At 38.5% G+C, this 12,842-nt stretch overlaps 1 protein-coding gene across 19 annotated transcripts in view; it reads left to right on the top strand.

Moving 5' to 3' along the window:
• Positions 1 to 12,842, top strand: part of UBAP2 (ubiquitin associated protein 2) — a 116,200-nt gene that overhangs the window by 32,286 nt on the left and 71,072 nt on the right. For 14 of the 19 annotated variants that reach the window (XM_048222929.2, XM_048222927.2, XM_048222931.2 and 11 more), the window contains one exon: positions 4,496 to 4,635. The exons of the other annotated variants lie outside the window; for them this stretch is intronic. In XM_048222929.2, coding sequence (XP_048078886.1) covers positions 4,537 to 4,635 — 99 coding nt within the window. In that variant the 5' untranslated portion in view covers positions 4,496 to 4,536. The remainder of the gene's footprint in view (positions 1 to 4,495; positions 4,636 to 12,842) is intronic. 19 annotated transcript variants of the gene reach the window in all.

Raw genomic sequence — 12,842 nt, 5'->3', positions numbered from 1 at the left:
CTGATGAGGGGCTCGATCCCAGGACTCTGGGATCATGACCTGAGCCGAAGGCAGACGCTTAAACGACTGAGCCACGCAGGCGCCCAGAATGAAACACATCTTTAATAAAAAATATTTAAAACGCACGTGGGTGGCTCTCTGGGTTAAGTGTCTGCTTTTGGCTAGGTCATGATCTTGGAGTCCTGGGATCAAGCCCCGCATCAGGCTCTCTGCTCAGCGGGGAGTCTGCTTCTCCCTTTCCCTCTGTGCTCACTCTCACACGTGTGCTCTCTCTCTCTCTCTCAAGCAAATAAATAAAATCTTAAAAAAAAAAACACCCAGAAAAGTATTATTTAAATGTGTTATTTTTACCTTCAGTGAGATTGTGAATCTTGCAGCCAGGATTGTAATAAGCTGGAGAGCCTTCTTTAGGAAGGGGATATTTTCAAGTTTATTGAAGCTTATGGGAAAGGGCCCCAATGTTAGAGGTGGGTATGAGCAGCTCTTCACCTGGTGACATCATCTACATCTTGAATAAATGGACTCTTTCTTGTTTAAAATCCAAATTCTTTTGTGGGATATTTCGATTACCACATGGTAAAATTTTAAATTTCATTTATTTGTCGAAGAGAGAGACAGAGAGAGAGCACAAGGAAGGGGAGAAGCAGGCTCCATGATGAGCAAGGAGCTGGATGAGGGACTCGATCCCAGGACCCTGGGATCATGCCCTGAGCTGAAGGCAGAGGCTTAACCGACCGAGCCAGCCAGGCATCCCTTGGGGATATTTCAACAAGGGATTTATTCATCTTAACCTGCATCTCCCTTGATTATTCAGTTAAGTTGTGATTCTGAATTTCTTTCTTTCTTTTTTTTTTTTTTAAGATTTTGTTTATTCATTTGACAGAGATAGAGACAGCCAGCGAGAGAGGTAACACAAACAGGGGGAGTGGGAGAGGAAGAAGCAGGCTCATAGCAGAGGAGCCTGATGTGGGGCTCGATCCCACAACACCGGGATCATGCCCTGAGCCGAAGGCAGACGCTTAACAACTAAGCCACCCAGGCGCCCCTGTTTTGTTGTTTTCAACATGTTCACTATGTCCACAGTAATCCTTTATTGGATTGTTTGGGCTTATTCTTGAACCTTATTCTCCAGAAGCTGTCATTTTCAACTCTTAGGTGTTTCTTATGCCTCCCCCTTTTTTTCTCAGTTTATATTTACACTTTCTTCTCTTCTATCCTCCCAATATTATATAGTAATTTTTGGTTAGATCGGTATTCACTGTCCATATTATTATAACCATATAAATGTTATAGTTGAGCCATGTCCCCCCCCCCTTTTTTGGACTTAATAATTGTTTTGTTCACAGTCCTTAGATTTCTAGGTACCCACCACTGATAAACCTCTATTCTTGCTTTTGTATGTGCAAATTAGCTTCTAAAGGTTCTCAAAAACATTTTCTTGGAGGCATCTCTTTGGTAGCCCTCTCTTGTCCTCTAGTTAGATTTCATTGCTTCAGAGGCCTCCTGATAGCTGTCTTTGTGATCTTTTTTCACTGTCTTTTGGGTGAGCCGCCTTCTGTGTTGGACCCCTTTGTTAAGCCCCTCTGTTTTTGGCAACCATTCATCTGTTTTCTATCACTATAGTTTTGTCTTTTCCATAATGTCGAAAAAAAAAAAAAAAAGAATCCTATTGAATCATAATGAATTTGAGCCTAGATTCTTTCACTTAATATATTTGAGGTTTATCCCTGTTGTGTTTATCAATAGCTCATTCTTTTTTATTGCTGAGTAATATTCAACTGTATGACTGTGCCAAAGATAATTCACACTTTGAAGGACATTTGACTTATTTTCAGTTTTGGGGGGACTGAGTAAAGGTGCTATGAATATTCAGATGGTTTTTTAGGAAAGTGGCCCATGGCCATTCCAAGCTACTTGGGAGGCTGAGAAATAATGTATTTAGCTTTTTGCCCTCTTTACAAGAGGATGGCAAGGGAGAAATAGTATGTTGCAAATGGATATTGTTAGGTAATTCATGGTGTTAATTGTAAATAGCTTCTCCTTGGTTTGTTCTTTTGTTTTTGGTTTGTTTGTTCCCAGAGTGTCCTCAATGTTAGGTGTAGAGCCTTCTTAGAAAAAGAAAAAAAAAGAATTTTCTTCCTTCTTAGGCTGAGTAATAGGGGTGCATGGCTGGCTCAGTTGGTAGAGCATGCAACTCTTGATCTCAGCGTTCTGAGTTCAAGCCCCACATAAAAACTAAAAAAAAAAAAAAAAAATATTACTCAGCCTCTTATGTATATGCTACATTTTGCTTATCCATTTATCTGTTGGTAGAAACTTGGGTTGCTTCCACTTTTCAGCTATTGGGTATAATAGTGCTATGAAGTGGGTATACAGATATCTCATTGAGACCCTGCTTTCAGTTTTTTCTTGGTATATACTCTGAAGTGGAATTACTGGATGCGATAGTAATTTTTTTTAAATTTATTTTATTTTATTTTTTTGGTGGTTGCTATACTGTTTTCCGTACTGGGTGTTCTATTTTACATTTTCACTAGCAGTATATAAGGGTTACAGTTTCTCTGTATCTGCATCTTCTCCAAAATTTAATTCCAATTTTTATATTAATTAATTAATTTAGGATTTTATTATAGAAAGTGTGTGAGAGAGAGAGATCACAGCCAGGGGTGAGGGGTAGAAGGAGAAGCAGACTTCCCAGTGAGCAGGGAGCCTGATGTGGGACTCGATCCCAGGACCCCGGGATCATGACCTGAGCCGAAGGCAGATGCTTAATGTACTGAGCCTCTCAGGTGCCCTATTTATTTTTCAAAAGATTTTATTTATTTATTTGAGAGAGAGAACATGATTTGGGGGGAGGGGCAGAGGGAGAGAGAGAAGCAGACTGCTTGCTGAGCAGAGAGCTAAATGCGGGGCTCCATCCCAGGACCCTGAGATCATGAAGGCAGACGTCCAGCGGACTGAGCCACCCAGGCGCCCCTAATTTCTACTTTTAATTCTCATTATAATAGCCATCTTAATCGGTGTGAACTGATATTTCATTGTTACAATCAGCTTTTTTTTTTTTTTTAAGATTTTATTTATTTGAGAGTGAGAGAGCACGCAAGCAGGGGGGAAAGGGCATAGGGGGAGGAGAGGGAGAGGGACAAGCAGACTCTGTGCTGAGCCCAGTGCAGAGCTTAATCCCACAATTTATGAGATCCTGACCTGAGCTGAAATCAAGAGTCAGGGATGCTTATTAACCGACTGTGCCAGCCAGGTGCCTCTGTTAATCATGTTTTGTTGGCATATTTAGTTATATGCTTGGGTCTTTGTAACTATTCAGTATTTGTCGACTGAATAAGGGAAAATGATATGCACAAATTGTTTTTGTGTCCTTGGAAGATATATTATTTAAAAGTGGGTTTTGTCTTTAGATATAGCTTAGTCTTGGATACACATTTTGAATTGGATTATTGTCAGATAAAATCTTGGCTGGATACATGTTGACTTTGGGCTCAAATAGCAACAGCAAATGGAAGAAGAAACTACATGTAGTGTTAACTGCATTTAGTGGTAAAATAAATACTGGTTAGAACGATTGGTGATACTTGAGATTTTGTTTAGAATTGCTATAATCATAAACCATAGACTTTTATTTCTTCATTTTTAAGCTTTATTTATTTAATTATTATTTTTTAATTATTATTTTTTAAAAGATTTTATTCATGAGACAAGGGTGGGGGCAGAGGGAGAGGGAGAAGCAGGACCCTGGGATCATGACCTGTGCCAAAGGCAGATGCTTAACTGACTGAGCCACCCAGGCACCCCTTTATTTTTATTTTTATTTTTATTTTTATTTTTATTTTTATTTTTATTTTAGAGTGCAAGTGAGAGTGGGAGGGGGAGTTTTAAGCAGACTCTGTGCTGAGCACAGAGTCCCAGATGGGGCTCGATCTCATGACCCTGAGATGACAATCTGAACTGAAATAAAAACTCGATGCCTAACCGACTGTACCATCCAGGAACCCCTAAGATTTTATTTTTTGTTGTTATTTATTAGAGTGAGCATGTGCGAGAGTGAGTGAGAGAGAGGCAAATGGAGAGAGAGAGGCAGACTCCCCACTGAGCAGGGAGCCTGGTGCGGTGCTTGATCCCGGGACTGTGGGATCATGACCTGAGCCAAAGGCAGACGCTTAACCAACTGAGCCACCCAGGCTCCTCTAAGATTTTATTTTTAAGTAATCTCTATACCCGACGTGGAACCCTGAGATCGAGTTGCATGCTCCACTGTCTGAGCCAGACAGGTGCCCCAACCGTAGACTTTTAGATTGCATTAGTAAATTTGGCTTAACTGTTCCTAGGAAAATGTAAAATCCTAATGGGTATTTTCTTGAGAATTTGTGTTTTAGAGAGCTGTTATGTTTTGTCTCATGTTTCTTCCTTATTCCTGAATTTTATCCTTGCCTTTTACTATGATTTGGAAGTTTAGCTTACTACCATGCCTGCTTTCTTGCAGATTTTCTATTTTGTACATACGTTATTTTGTATATACTGTATATGATGACTTCAGTGAGCAGTGACCGTTCCCGAGGTGCTCGGGAAAAAACACAAATTTCAGCGACACAGGCATCACAACTACAGAAACAAGTAGTACAGGTAAGTTTTTTTGGAACTCTTGTTTTGTGTAGAGTTAATTAGGGAGCACATACTCTTTGTAGGATACCTAGGATTTTGAATCTTATTTTTAAAAAGTAGGTTGTATTCAGTGGGACAGAGAAAATATCATTGATTCAGGTACTGTTGGACCTTGTTCCTTATCTGTTTGTGAACTTTTTCCTCTCCCTATTAGCATCTAGGTTGTCCCCTTTTCTTTTTCTTTTCTTTCTTTCTTTTCTTTTTTTTTTTTTTTAAAGATTTTAAGTAATTTCTACACCCAATATGGGGCTTGAACCTAAAGCCCCGGGATCCAGAGTCGCATGTTCTACTGATTGAGCTAGCCAAGGGAACCTCCTTTCCTTTATTATTAACCTAGGTATGTGCCTGAATGTAATACGAAAATCTAGAATATATGGAGAATTTATGCTCTGAAGTAGAGAAGTGAATTATATGAGACTTATAAAAAGCTGCCTTTTCTTTCAAGCATTGTTACCTGGGGAGAGCCGTTTAATATTAAGATGACTTTTAATTAACAAGGTCAATATAAATAAAATATTTAATGTTAAGTTGTCCCTCCTTCTGGGGTGCCTAGGTGGCTCAGTCAGTTGAGTTTCTTCCGCTTGATTGCGGGTCAGGTCATGATCTCTGGGTGGTGGGATTGAGCCCCTCGTGGTGCTCTATGCTCATGGGGTGTCTGCTTGAGATTCTTTCCCTCTTCCTCTGCCCCTGCTAAAATAAATAAATAAAAAATAAATCTTAAAAAACAAATAGTCTCTCCTTCTGAATTTGTTTATATTATTATTTTAAATGAAGTGAGATAATTTAAGTAAAATGCTAAGTATAGTACCTGGTACAAAATTGAGCATTTTATACATGTTATTGACTAGATTTGCAGACGTTTTTTCAGAGGCCCATCATAAATTTCAGATTGATGATTTGACTATACTTTGATAGCTAATTATACAAGAATTTTTTTTTTTTTATAATCAGTGATGACCAGGTGTCCTGTTGATGTTAAGGGATACAGAGAGTAGACTGTACTTTTGTTGCTTTACATTTTTCAGTATAAGGTTAGCCTTAAATTTTGCTTCTATCAGTAGACTTACAACCCTACTGTTCAATGCCTGTTCCTAAATACATTTATCCCAATAAATAATTATTCACAACGGATATGAAAGACTACCTCTTGTTGCAAAAATTTGGACTTTTTATACTAGGCCCTCCTTTTGTAGGTGAATGCTTAAGTGGCTATTCATGAAACATTTTCTTATCAAAGAAGAAATACAAGTTATGAGGAATCATAGGTGCAACCCTGCTTATAATCAAATAAATATAAATTAAAACAACATTTTGTATTTATCAAATATGTCAAAATTAAAAGTGTAATCTTTTAGGGGTGCCTGGCTGGCTCAGTCGGTGGAGCGTGCGACTCTTAATCTCAGCATTGTTAAGTTTGAGCTCCACATTGGGTGTAGAGATTACTTCAAAATAAAATCTTTTTTTTTTTTTTTTAAGTGTAATCTTTTAGGGGCGCCTGGGTGGCTCAGTTGGTTAAGTGTCTGCCTTCAGCTCGGTTCATGATCCCAGGGTCCTGGGATCGAGCCCTGCATCTGGCTACCTGCTCAGCAGGGAGCCTGCTTCTCCCTCTTGCCCCTGCTTGTGTTCTTTCTCTCTCTCAAATAAGTAACATCTTTAAAAAAAAAATTAAATTAAAAAAAAGTGTAAGCTTTTGAAGAGGGCCTAATTGAAATGTTGGGAATGTAAATTGTTTCCATTTCCCACCCAAGTAGAGTCCTTGGGCTGATTCCAGTGAATCAGAGTCTCCATACTGGAGGAGGGAGGGGTCTCTTCCTCCCAAGGGTTGTCACTATTAGTTTTTACATGGGCCCTTTGGGGACGGCTCATTTTATGTAATTAGATGAAAAACTGCCCACTGAGCTGTGGAAGGATTCTTAGACCCTTAGATTCCTGATTTTCCTTTTTAAAAAATTATGGGAGAATATCTCAGAAAAGTAGTATGAATAACATTGTTCATGTTCATTTATGCATTAATCCTGTTCTAGGATGTATTTCCTAAGGCAGTAACCTTAAACTGGGGGTGGGGGTAACGCTTTATTCTATAAGATGTTTGTTGCTCAATTCTAAATTTCCAAAGGTAGGTTATCTCAACAGGACACCTCTACCACAGTAGAGGGATGTAAGAGAGAGGACCATGAGCTCTTAGATTCTGAATAAAGTGGGTCTGTCACTTTACCAACTAGATGAATTACATAAGTCTTGTTGAACCTTACTTTAAAAAAAAAAACAAAAAACCCAAACCAAAAAACATGCTTTGAGATTTAGAGAAAAGTTTCAAGAGCAGTACACATAATTCCTGAATATTCTTCATCCAGATCTCCCAGATGCTAACATTTTTACCATGTTTATATTTTTCTCCTTCCTATAAAGAAGAAACTACATACAGTTTTTCCCCAGAACCTTTTGAGAGTAAGTTGTAGATGTGGTGAATACTACATCTGAGTACTTCAGTATTTTTTCTCCCCCAAGGACATTATTACAAAACCATTATTAAAAAGTCAGGAAATCATGTAATCTACGGACTGTATTACTGTTTTCCCAGTTGTCTCAATAATGTCCTTTTTAGCTAATTAAGTCCTTTATCATACATTGTATTCAGATGTCCATTCTCTTCAGTCATTTTTAATGTGGTACTTCCTTTCCTGTTTTATAATATTGACCTATTTTAAGAATATAGGCCAGTTGCTTCGTAGAATATCTACCAATTTTAGCTTGTCTGAGATATTACTCATGATTATGATGGGGTTATGCATTTTTGAAGGCTTATTTATTTTATTTTATTATTTTTTTAAGATTTATTTTTTGAGAGAGCACGTGTGTGCATAAGCGGGGATGGGGGAGTAGGGGGGAGGGGCAGAGGGAGAAGCAGACTCCCCACTGAGCAGGGAGCCTGATGCAGGACTTGATCCCAGGACCCTGGGATCATGACCTGAGCTGAAGGCAGATGCTTAACCTACCAAGCCACCCAAGCGTCCCGAAGATTTATTTTTTTAGAGAGAGAGAGAGAGAGAGCGCGCGTGCGTGTGCGCCAGTGTGAGCTTGAGTGGGTGGAGGGGCAGAGGGAGAGAATCTCAAGCTGACTCCCCTGCTGAGTGGGGAGCCTGAAGTGGGGCTTGATCTCACGACCTTGAGATCACGACCTGAGCCAAAGTCAAGAGTCGGATGCCCAACTGACAGAGCCATCTGGGCTTCCCAGGTTATGCATTTTTGGTAGAAATACCATAAAAGTGATGATCTGTTCTTGATGCATCATATCATGTTGTTCAGGACATAGATTTATCCTATATACTGGTGGTCATTTTTATCATTTGATTGAAGTTTCTTGGGGTGCCTGGGTGGCTCCGTGGTTAAGTAGGTCTGTCTTAGGCTTAGGTCGTGATCCCAGGGTCATGGGATTGAGCTCCTTGTCGGGCTCCCTGCTCGGTGATCCTGCTTCTCCCTCTCCGTCTACCTGCTTCCCCGGCTTGTGCTCTGTCTCTGTCAAATAAATAAAATCTTTAAAAAAAAAAATAAAGTGACGTTTCTTTAGTATTATATGGAGAGATAAGAACTCTAGGTATTCATTCATTCATTCATTCATTCATTCATTTATAAAAGATTTTATTTGCATGAGCGAGGGAGAGGAAGAAAGCACGAGAGGGAGGAGGGTCAGAGTAAGAAGCAGACTACCCGAGGAGCAGAGTCTGATGCGGGACTCTATCCAGGGATTCTAGGATCACGACCCAGATCGGAAGGCAGATGCTTAACTGACTGAGCCACCCAGGTGCCCTAGAACTCCAGGTTTTTAAAATGTGACATGGAGGGATGCCTGGGTGGCTCAGTTGGTTGAACATCTGCCTTTGTCTTGGGTCATGGGCTTGGGGTCCTGGGATCTGCAGTGTCCTTGCTCCTTGCTCAGCAGGGAGTCTGCTTCTCCCTCTCCCTGTGCCCCTCACCCTGTTTGCGCACCCCCCCCCCCCAATAAATACTTCAGGAAAAAAGAAGTGACATGGAATAGGATATTTACTTTTCAGGATGGTTGTAAGGAACTAAAATGGTATAGGTTGTATTCAGGAAGTGATAACCTTTACTCATTGTATATTCCATGTAAGTTATGAACTGATTATAATACTGTTTGAAATTATGTTGGAAAATGCCTGGCTCCTGATCAACTGAGACAGGACCCAAAATTATAGTATGGAACAATTGTTAAAACAAGAAAAAAAAAACCAAAACTAGTAGACTATGTTAATAATGTTTATTTTTGGGCGGTGGGCATAGGGATGATTAAAAAAATCATATTTCATTATATTTTCCAAATTTTGGGGGTAGCAGATATAACAAAAAATATTTGGCTTCCATAGAAAAGTTGTCAACACATTCTTCACTGTGAAAGTAGCTTAGCTTTGGGACACCTGGCTAGCTCAGTCATGGAGCATGCAATTCTTGATTTCCAAATTGTGAGTTTGAGCCCTGTGAGGGTGTGGAGTTTACTTAAAAAATTATGAGGAAAAAAAAGAAGAAAGTAGCTTAGGCCATGATAAGCCAAGTGAATGAAAGAGATTTAGAGGAAGAGAATTAGTAATGCTGCTTTCTCGGCAAGACTTTTTCAACCTGACAGTTGGGTGGTGGATGTCACTGATGTTTGTCATAGGGTAGGGTATACTCACATTGTTTAACTTCAAATTATCAGTTGATTTTGCTTTTTCCTCTCATTTCTCAAGTTGTACAGATTTTTTGACATTTCCCAGAGTTTGTCCTGACAAGTTTCCTGTCTTACTTGAATTTATGTTTGTGGTTTTCTTTATCACATATTTAAAGTAATTTTCTTGGCTAGGGTAGTCAACAAAGGTAAAAAATATTTAAAGTTCTGATTTAAAATACTTTTTATTTCATTAGTATGATAGGCTAGTATTGCAGTTCTGTAGTCGTAAACGGCTGTTAAGTGCATCAGGTCTGCTTTCAGAAGTTATGTCTAGATAGCCCTCTCAGTAATAATACAGATGATATCACTGAAGAGAAATGCAAAGAATATTTGAGTTATAGTATTTAAGCTGAGAAAATTAAGTCTGAATAAATTAGTAATTGGTGTTTACCTAATGTAAGACTTTACATTTTATTTTTTTATTTTTAGATATATATATGTATATTTTTAAAGTAGACTCCACACCCAACATGGGGCTTGAACTCAAAATCCCGAGATCAAGAGTTGCATGCTCTACTGACCGAGCCAGCCAGGGACCCCTTAACTTTACATTTTAGAAATACGGGGGTGAAACAATATAAAATGTAAAAAATATGTGGAAGCCCCAGACTGTTGCCTATAGCAAAATGCTATTATTAATAACTGTTCTTACAATCTTTAGTGAAAGTCAACTCAAGTGTTTTCTTGTTAATACTTTGTATGATAGTTTAATAGAGTCAAGGGAAGCATTTTTTATGTGTGTCTGTAACTTGTGTACATTAAGGAAGCACAGGCAGTTCTCAGGCACTTTTCAAGTTTAAATATTGCTCCTTTTAGATCTACTATTGGTGACTGTTTTCCCCCCTGCCCTATTACTTTTAATCCCACACCCCTTTCGAAAGATACTACAGCCAAAATCTCTGGTTTTAGGTGTGTCTTGTACTCTTTGACATTGCTCTATGCTGTATTTTCTGTCTGAAATGTTTTGAAACAGGCACATTCTTTTTTTTTTTTTTTTTTTAAGATTTTATTTTTTTATTTGTCAGCAAGAGAGCACAAGCAGGGGAAGAAGCAGGGTGAAGTGTTGAAATTTTTTCCCCCTAACATTTTATTATGAAGATGTTCAGATACAAAGAGTAGTTGAAAAGAGTTGTATGGTGAACACCCATACACTCAAAATTAGCTTTTTTTCCCTTTTTTAAAGATTTTATTTATTTATTTGAGAGAGGGAGACAGAGTGCATGCGCTCATGCCCACAAGCCCGAGGAGAGGGAGAAGCAGGCTCCCTGCGGGGCTCAATCCCAGGACCCTGGGATTATGACCTGAGCCAAAGGCAGACGCTTAACTGACTGAGCCACCCAGGTGACCCAAAATTAGCTTTTTGATATGTTTGCTTTATTACATCTAATTAGCTATCCATTATTTTATCTTACTTTCTTGATGCATTTCAAGGTAAATTAAAGTCATCAATATACTTCAGTCCTAAGCACTTTTGCATACATACATACATAACTAGAGTTGGATATTTGTTTAGGTCCCTCTCTCCCCCCACCTTTTAAGGTGAAATTTACACAGAGACATTTTAAGTGTTATCAGATCATTTTTTGTTGCTTGCATGTACCTGTATAACTCAGTCCCCTCTCAAGATACAGAACATCACCCTCATCCCAGAAGGTTCTGTGGATTTTATTATGTTTTCTTGCTGCAGACATCCTGCCTTCTTTAGGGTTCTGGAGATTTTCTTTATGTACTTCTGATTGCTTTCACCTTGCCTCTACCTCTCATTTATATCTTTCTGTGTGCCTCTTTTCCCTTCAGACTCTGCAGGTTTCCCATAACTAATGTGGACTGTATTCTCTCAGTTTTCTAGTCCTTGCACATGTTGTAGTCATTTTCCTCAGTCTTCAAGTATAAAATGACCGAAAAAAAAAAATCATCTCCCTTTACATCCCTTCCTTATGGCAACCACACTAGCCTAGACCCTCATTACTATATTCTTAGACTGGTAAAATAGTTTCCTTCCTAGCTGGGAGGCAGCATGATTGATATATTGGGCACTACATACCTGTGGTAGTTAGGAGACCTGTGCCTTTAACACCCAGCATAGAGTATTAGTAAATTGCTTAGGGGCATACTATGGAGTTGAACTGTATTACTATGTTTAAGATCTTTGCTAGCAATAAAATCAAAGCTCCACTTCATGATTTAATAGTTTTTATAATAGGAACTTTTCTGATCTTATGGAAAGATAATGCTTCAGGGATGAAGAATTTCATGATGGTTGCTTGCCAGATTGTTGTTGGCCCTTTCCTGTATAACAGTTTTAATATGTTTTTTGGAAATTTGCATGCATATTGTAAGGGTGTATAGTTGGACATTTTCCATCTTTATATATGTATCCTCCTCCTTTCCTTGCTTAATTGCCTGAGGACTTTCTTGTCTAATTGCTTTAATTAGACCCTCCAGTACAAAAGGCTAGAACAGACACCTTGTTTTGTTCTTGATCTTAGGGGGAAAGCTTTCAGTTGTCTTTCACTATTAAGTATGTTGTTAGCTGTGGTATTTGTAGGTGCCTTTATTAGGTTGAGGAAGTTCCCTTCTATTTCTAATTTGTTGAGTCTTTGTTATCATGAAAGGATACTGGATTTTATCAAATGCTTTTTCTTTGTTTTCTGAAATATTCATGGGGTTTTGTTATATTAATAGATGTATTACATTGTTCAGATGTTAAATTACCTTGAGTTCTTGGGATAAACCTTTCTTGGTAATAGTATATAATCCTTCTTGTATGTTCCTGGTTTGCTAGGATTTTGTGAGAGATTTTTCATCCATAGTGGTATTTTTCTGCAGTTATCTTTTCTTGTGATGTTTTTGATTTTGGTATCAGGATAAACTGACCTTGTAGAATGAGTTAGGAAGTGTTCCTTTCTGTATTTTTTTGGAAGAGTTTGTAAAGAATTGATATTGGTGTTAATTCCTTCATCATTTGGTAGAATTTACCAGTGAAGCCATCGGGCCCTGGGCTTTTCTTTGTGGGAACTTTTTATTTATTTTAAGTAGGCTCCACATCTATCATGGGGCTTGAACTCATGACCCTGAGGTCAAGAGTCACATGCTCTTCTGACTGAGACAGCCAGGCACCCCTGTGGGAACTTTTTGATGGCTTTTTCAGTCACTTGTTACGGAGTTTTCATTTTTCTTGACATAGTTTCAATAGTTAGTGTCTTTTTAGCAATTCTTCTTTTTTGTCTAGGTTATGCAGTTTGTGGCATACATTTGTTCATGGAATTCTCTTATAATCCTTTTTATTCCTCTAACATAGGTAGTGATGTCTCCTATTTCATTCCTAATTTTAATGACCTTAGTCTTCTCTCTCTTTTTTTGGCTGATCTAGCCAAAAGGTTTGTCAGTTTTGTTGATTCCCCCCTGCCAAAGAATCAGATTTTTTTTTCCTCTTATTTTTCTA

This window comes from Ursus arctos, unplaced genomic scaffold (assembly GCF_023065955.2).
Source record: "Ursus arctos isolate Adak ecotype North America unplaced genomic scaffold, UrsArc2.0 scaffold_18, whole genome shotgun sequence".
NCBI classification, from domain to species: domain Eukaryota; kingdom Metazoa; phylum Chordata; class Mammalia; order Carnivora; family Ursidae; genus Ursus; species Ursus arctos.
The sequence above is the reverse complement of the archived record's forward strand: the minus strand, read 5'-3'. Positions and strand labels throughout refer to the sequence as shown.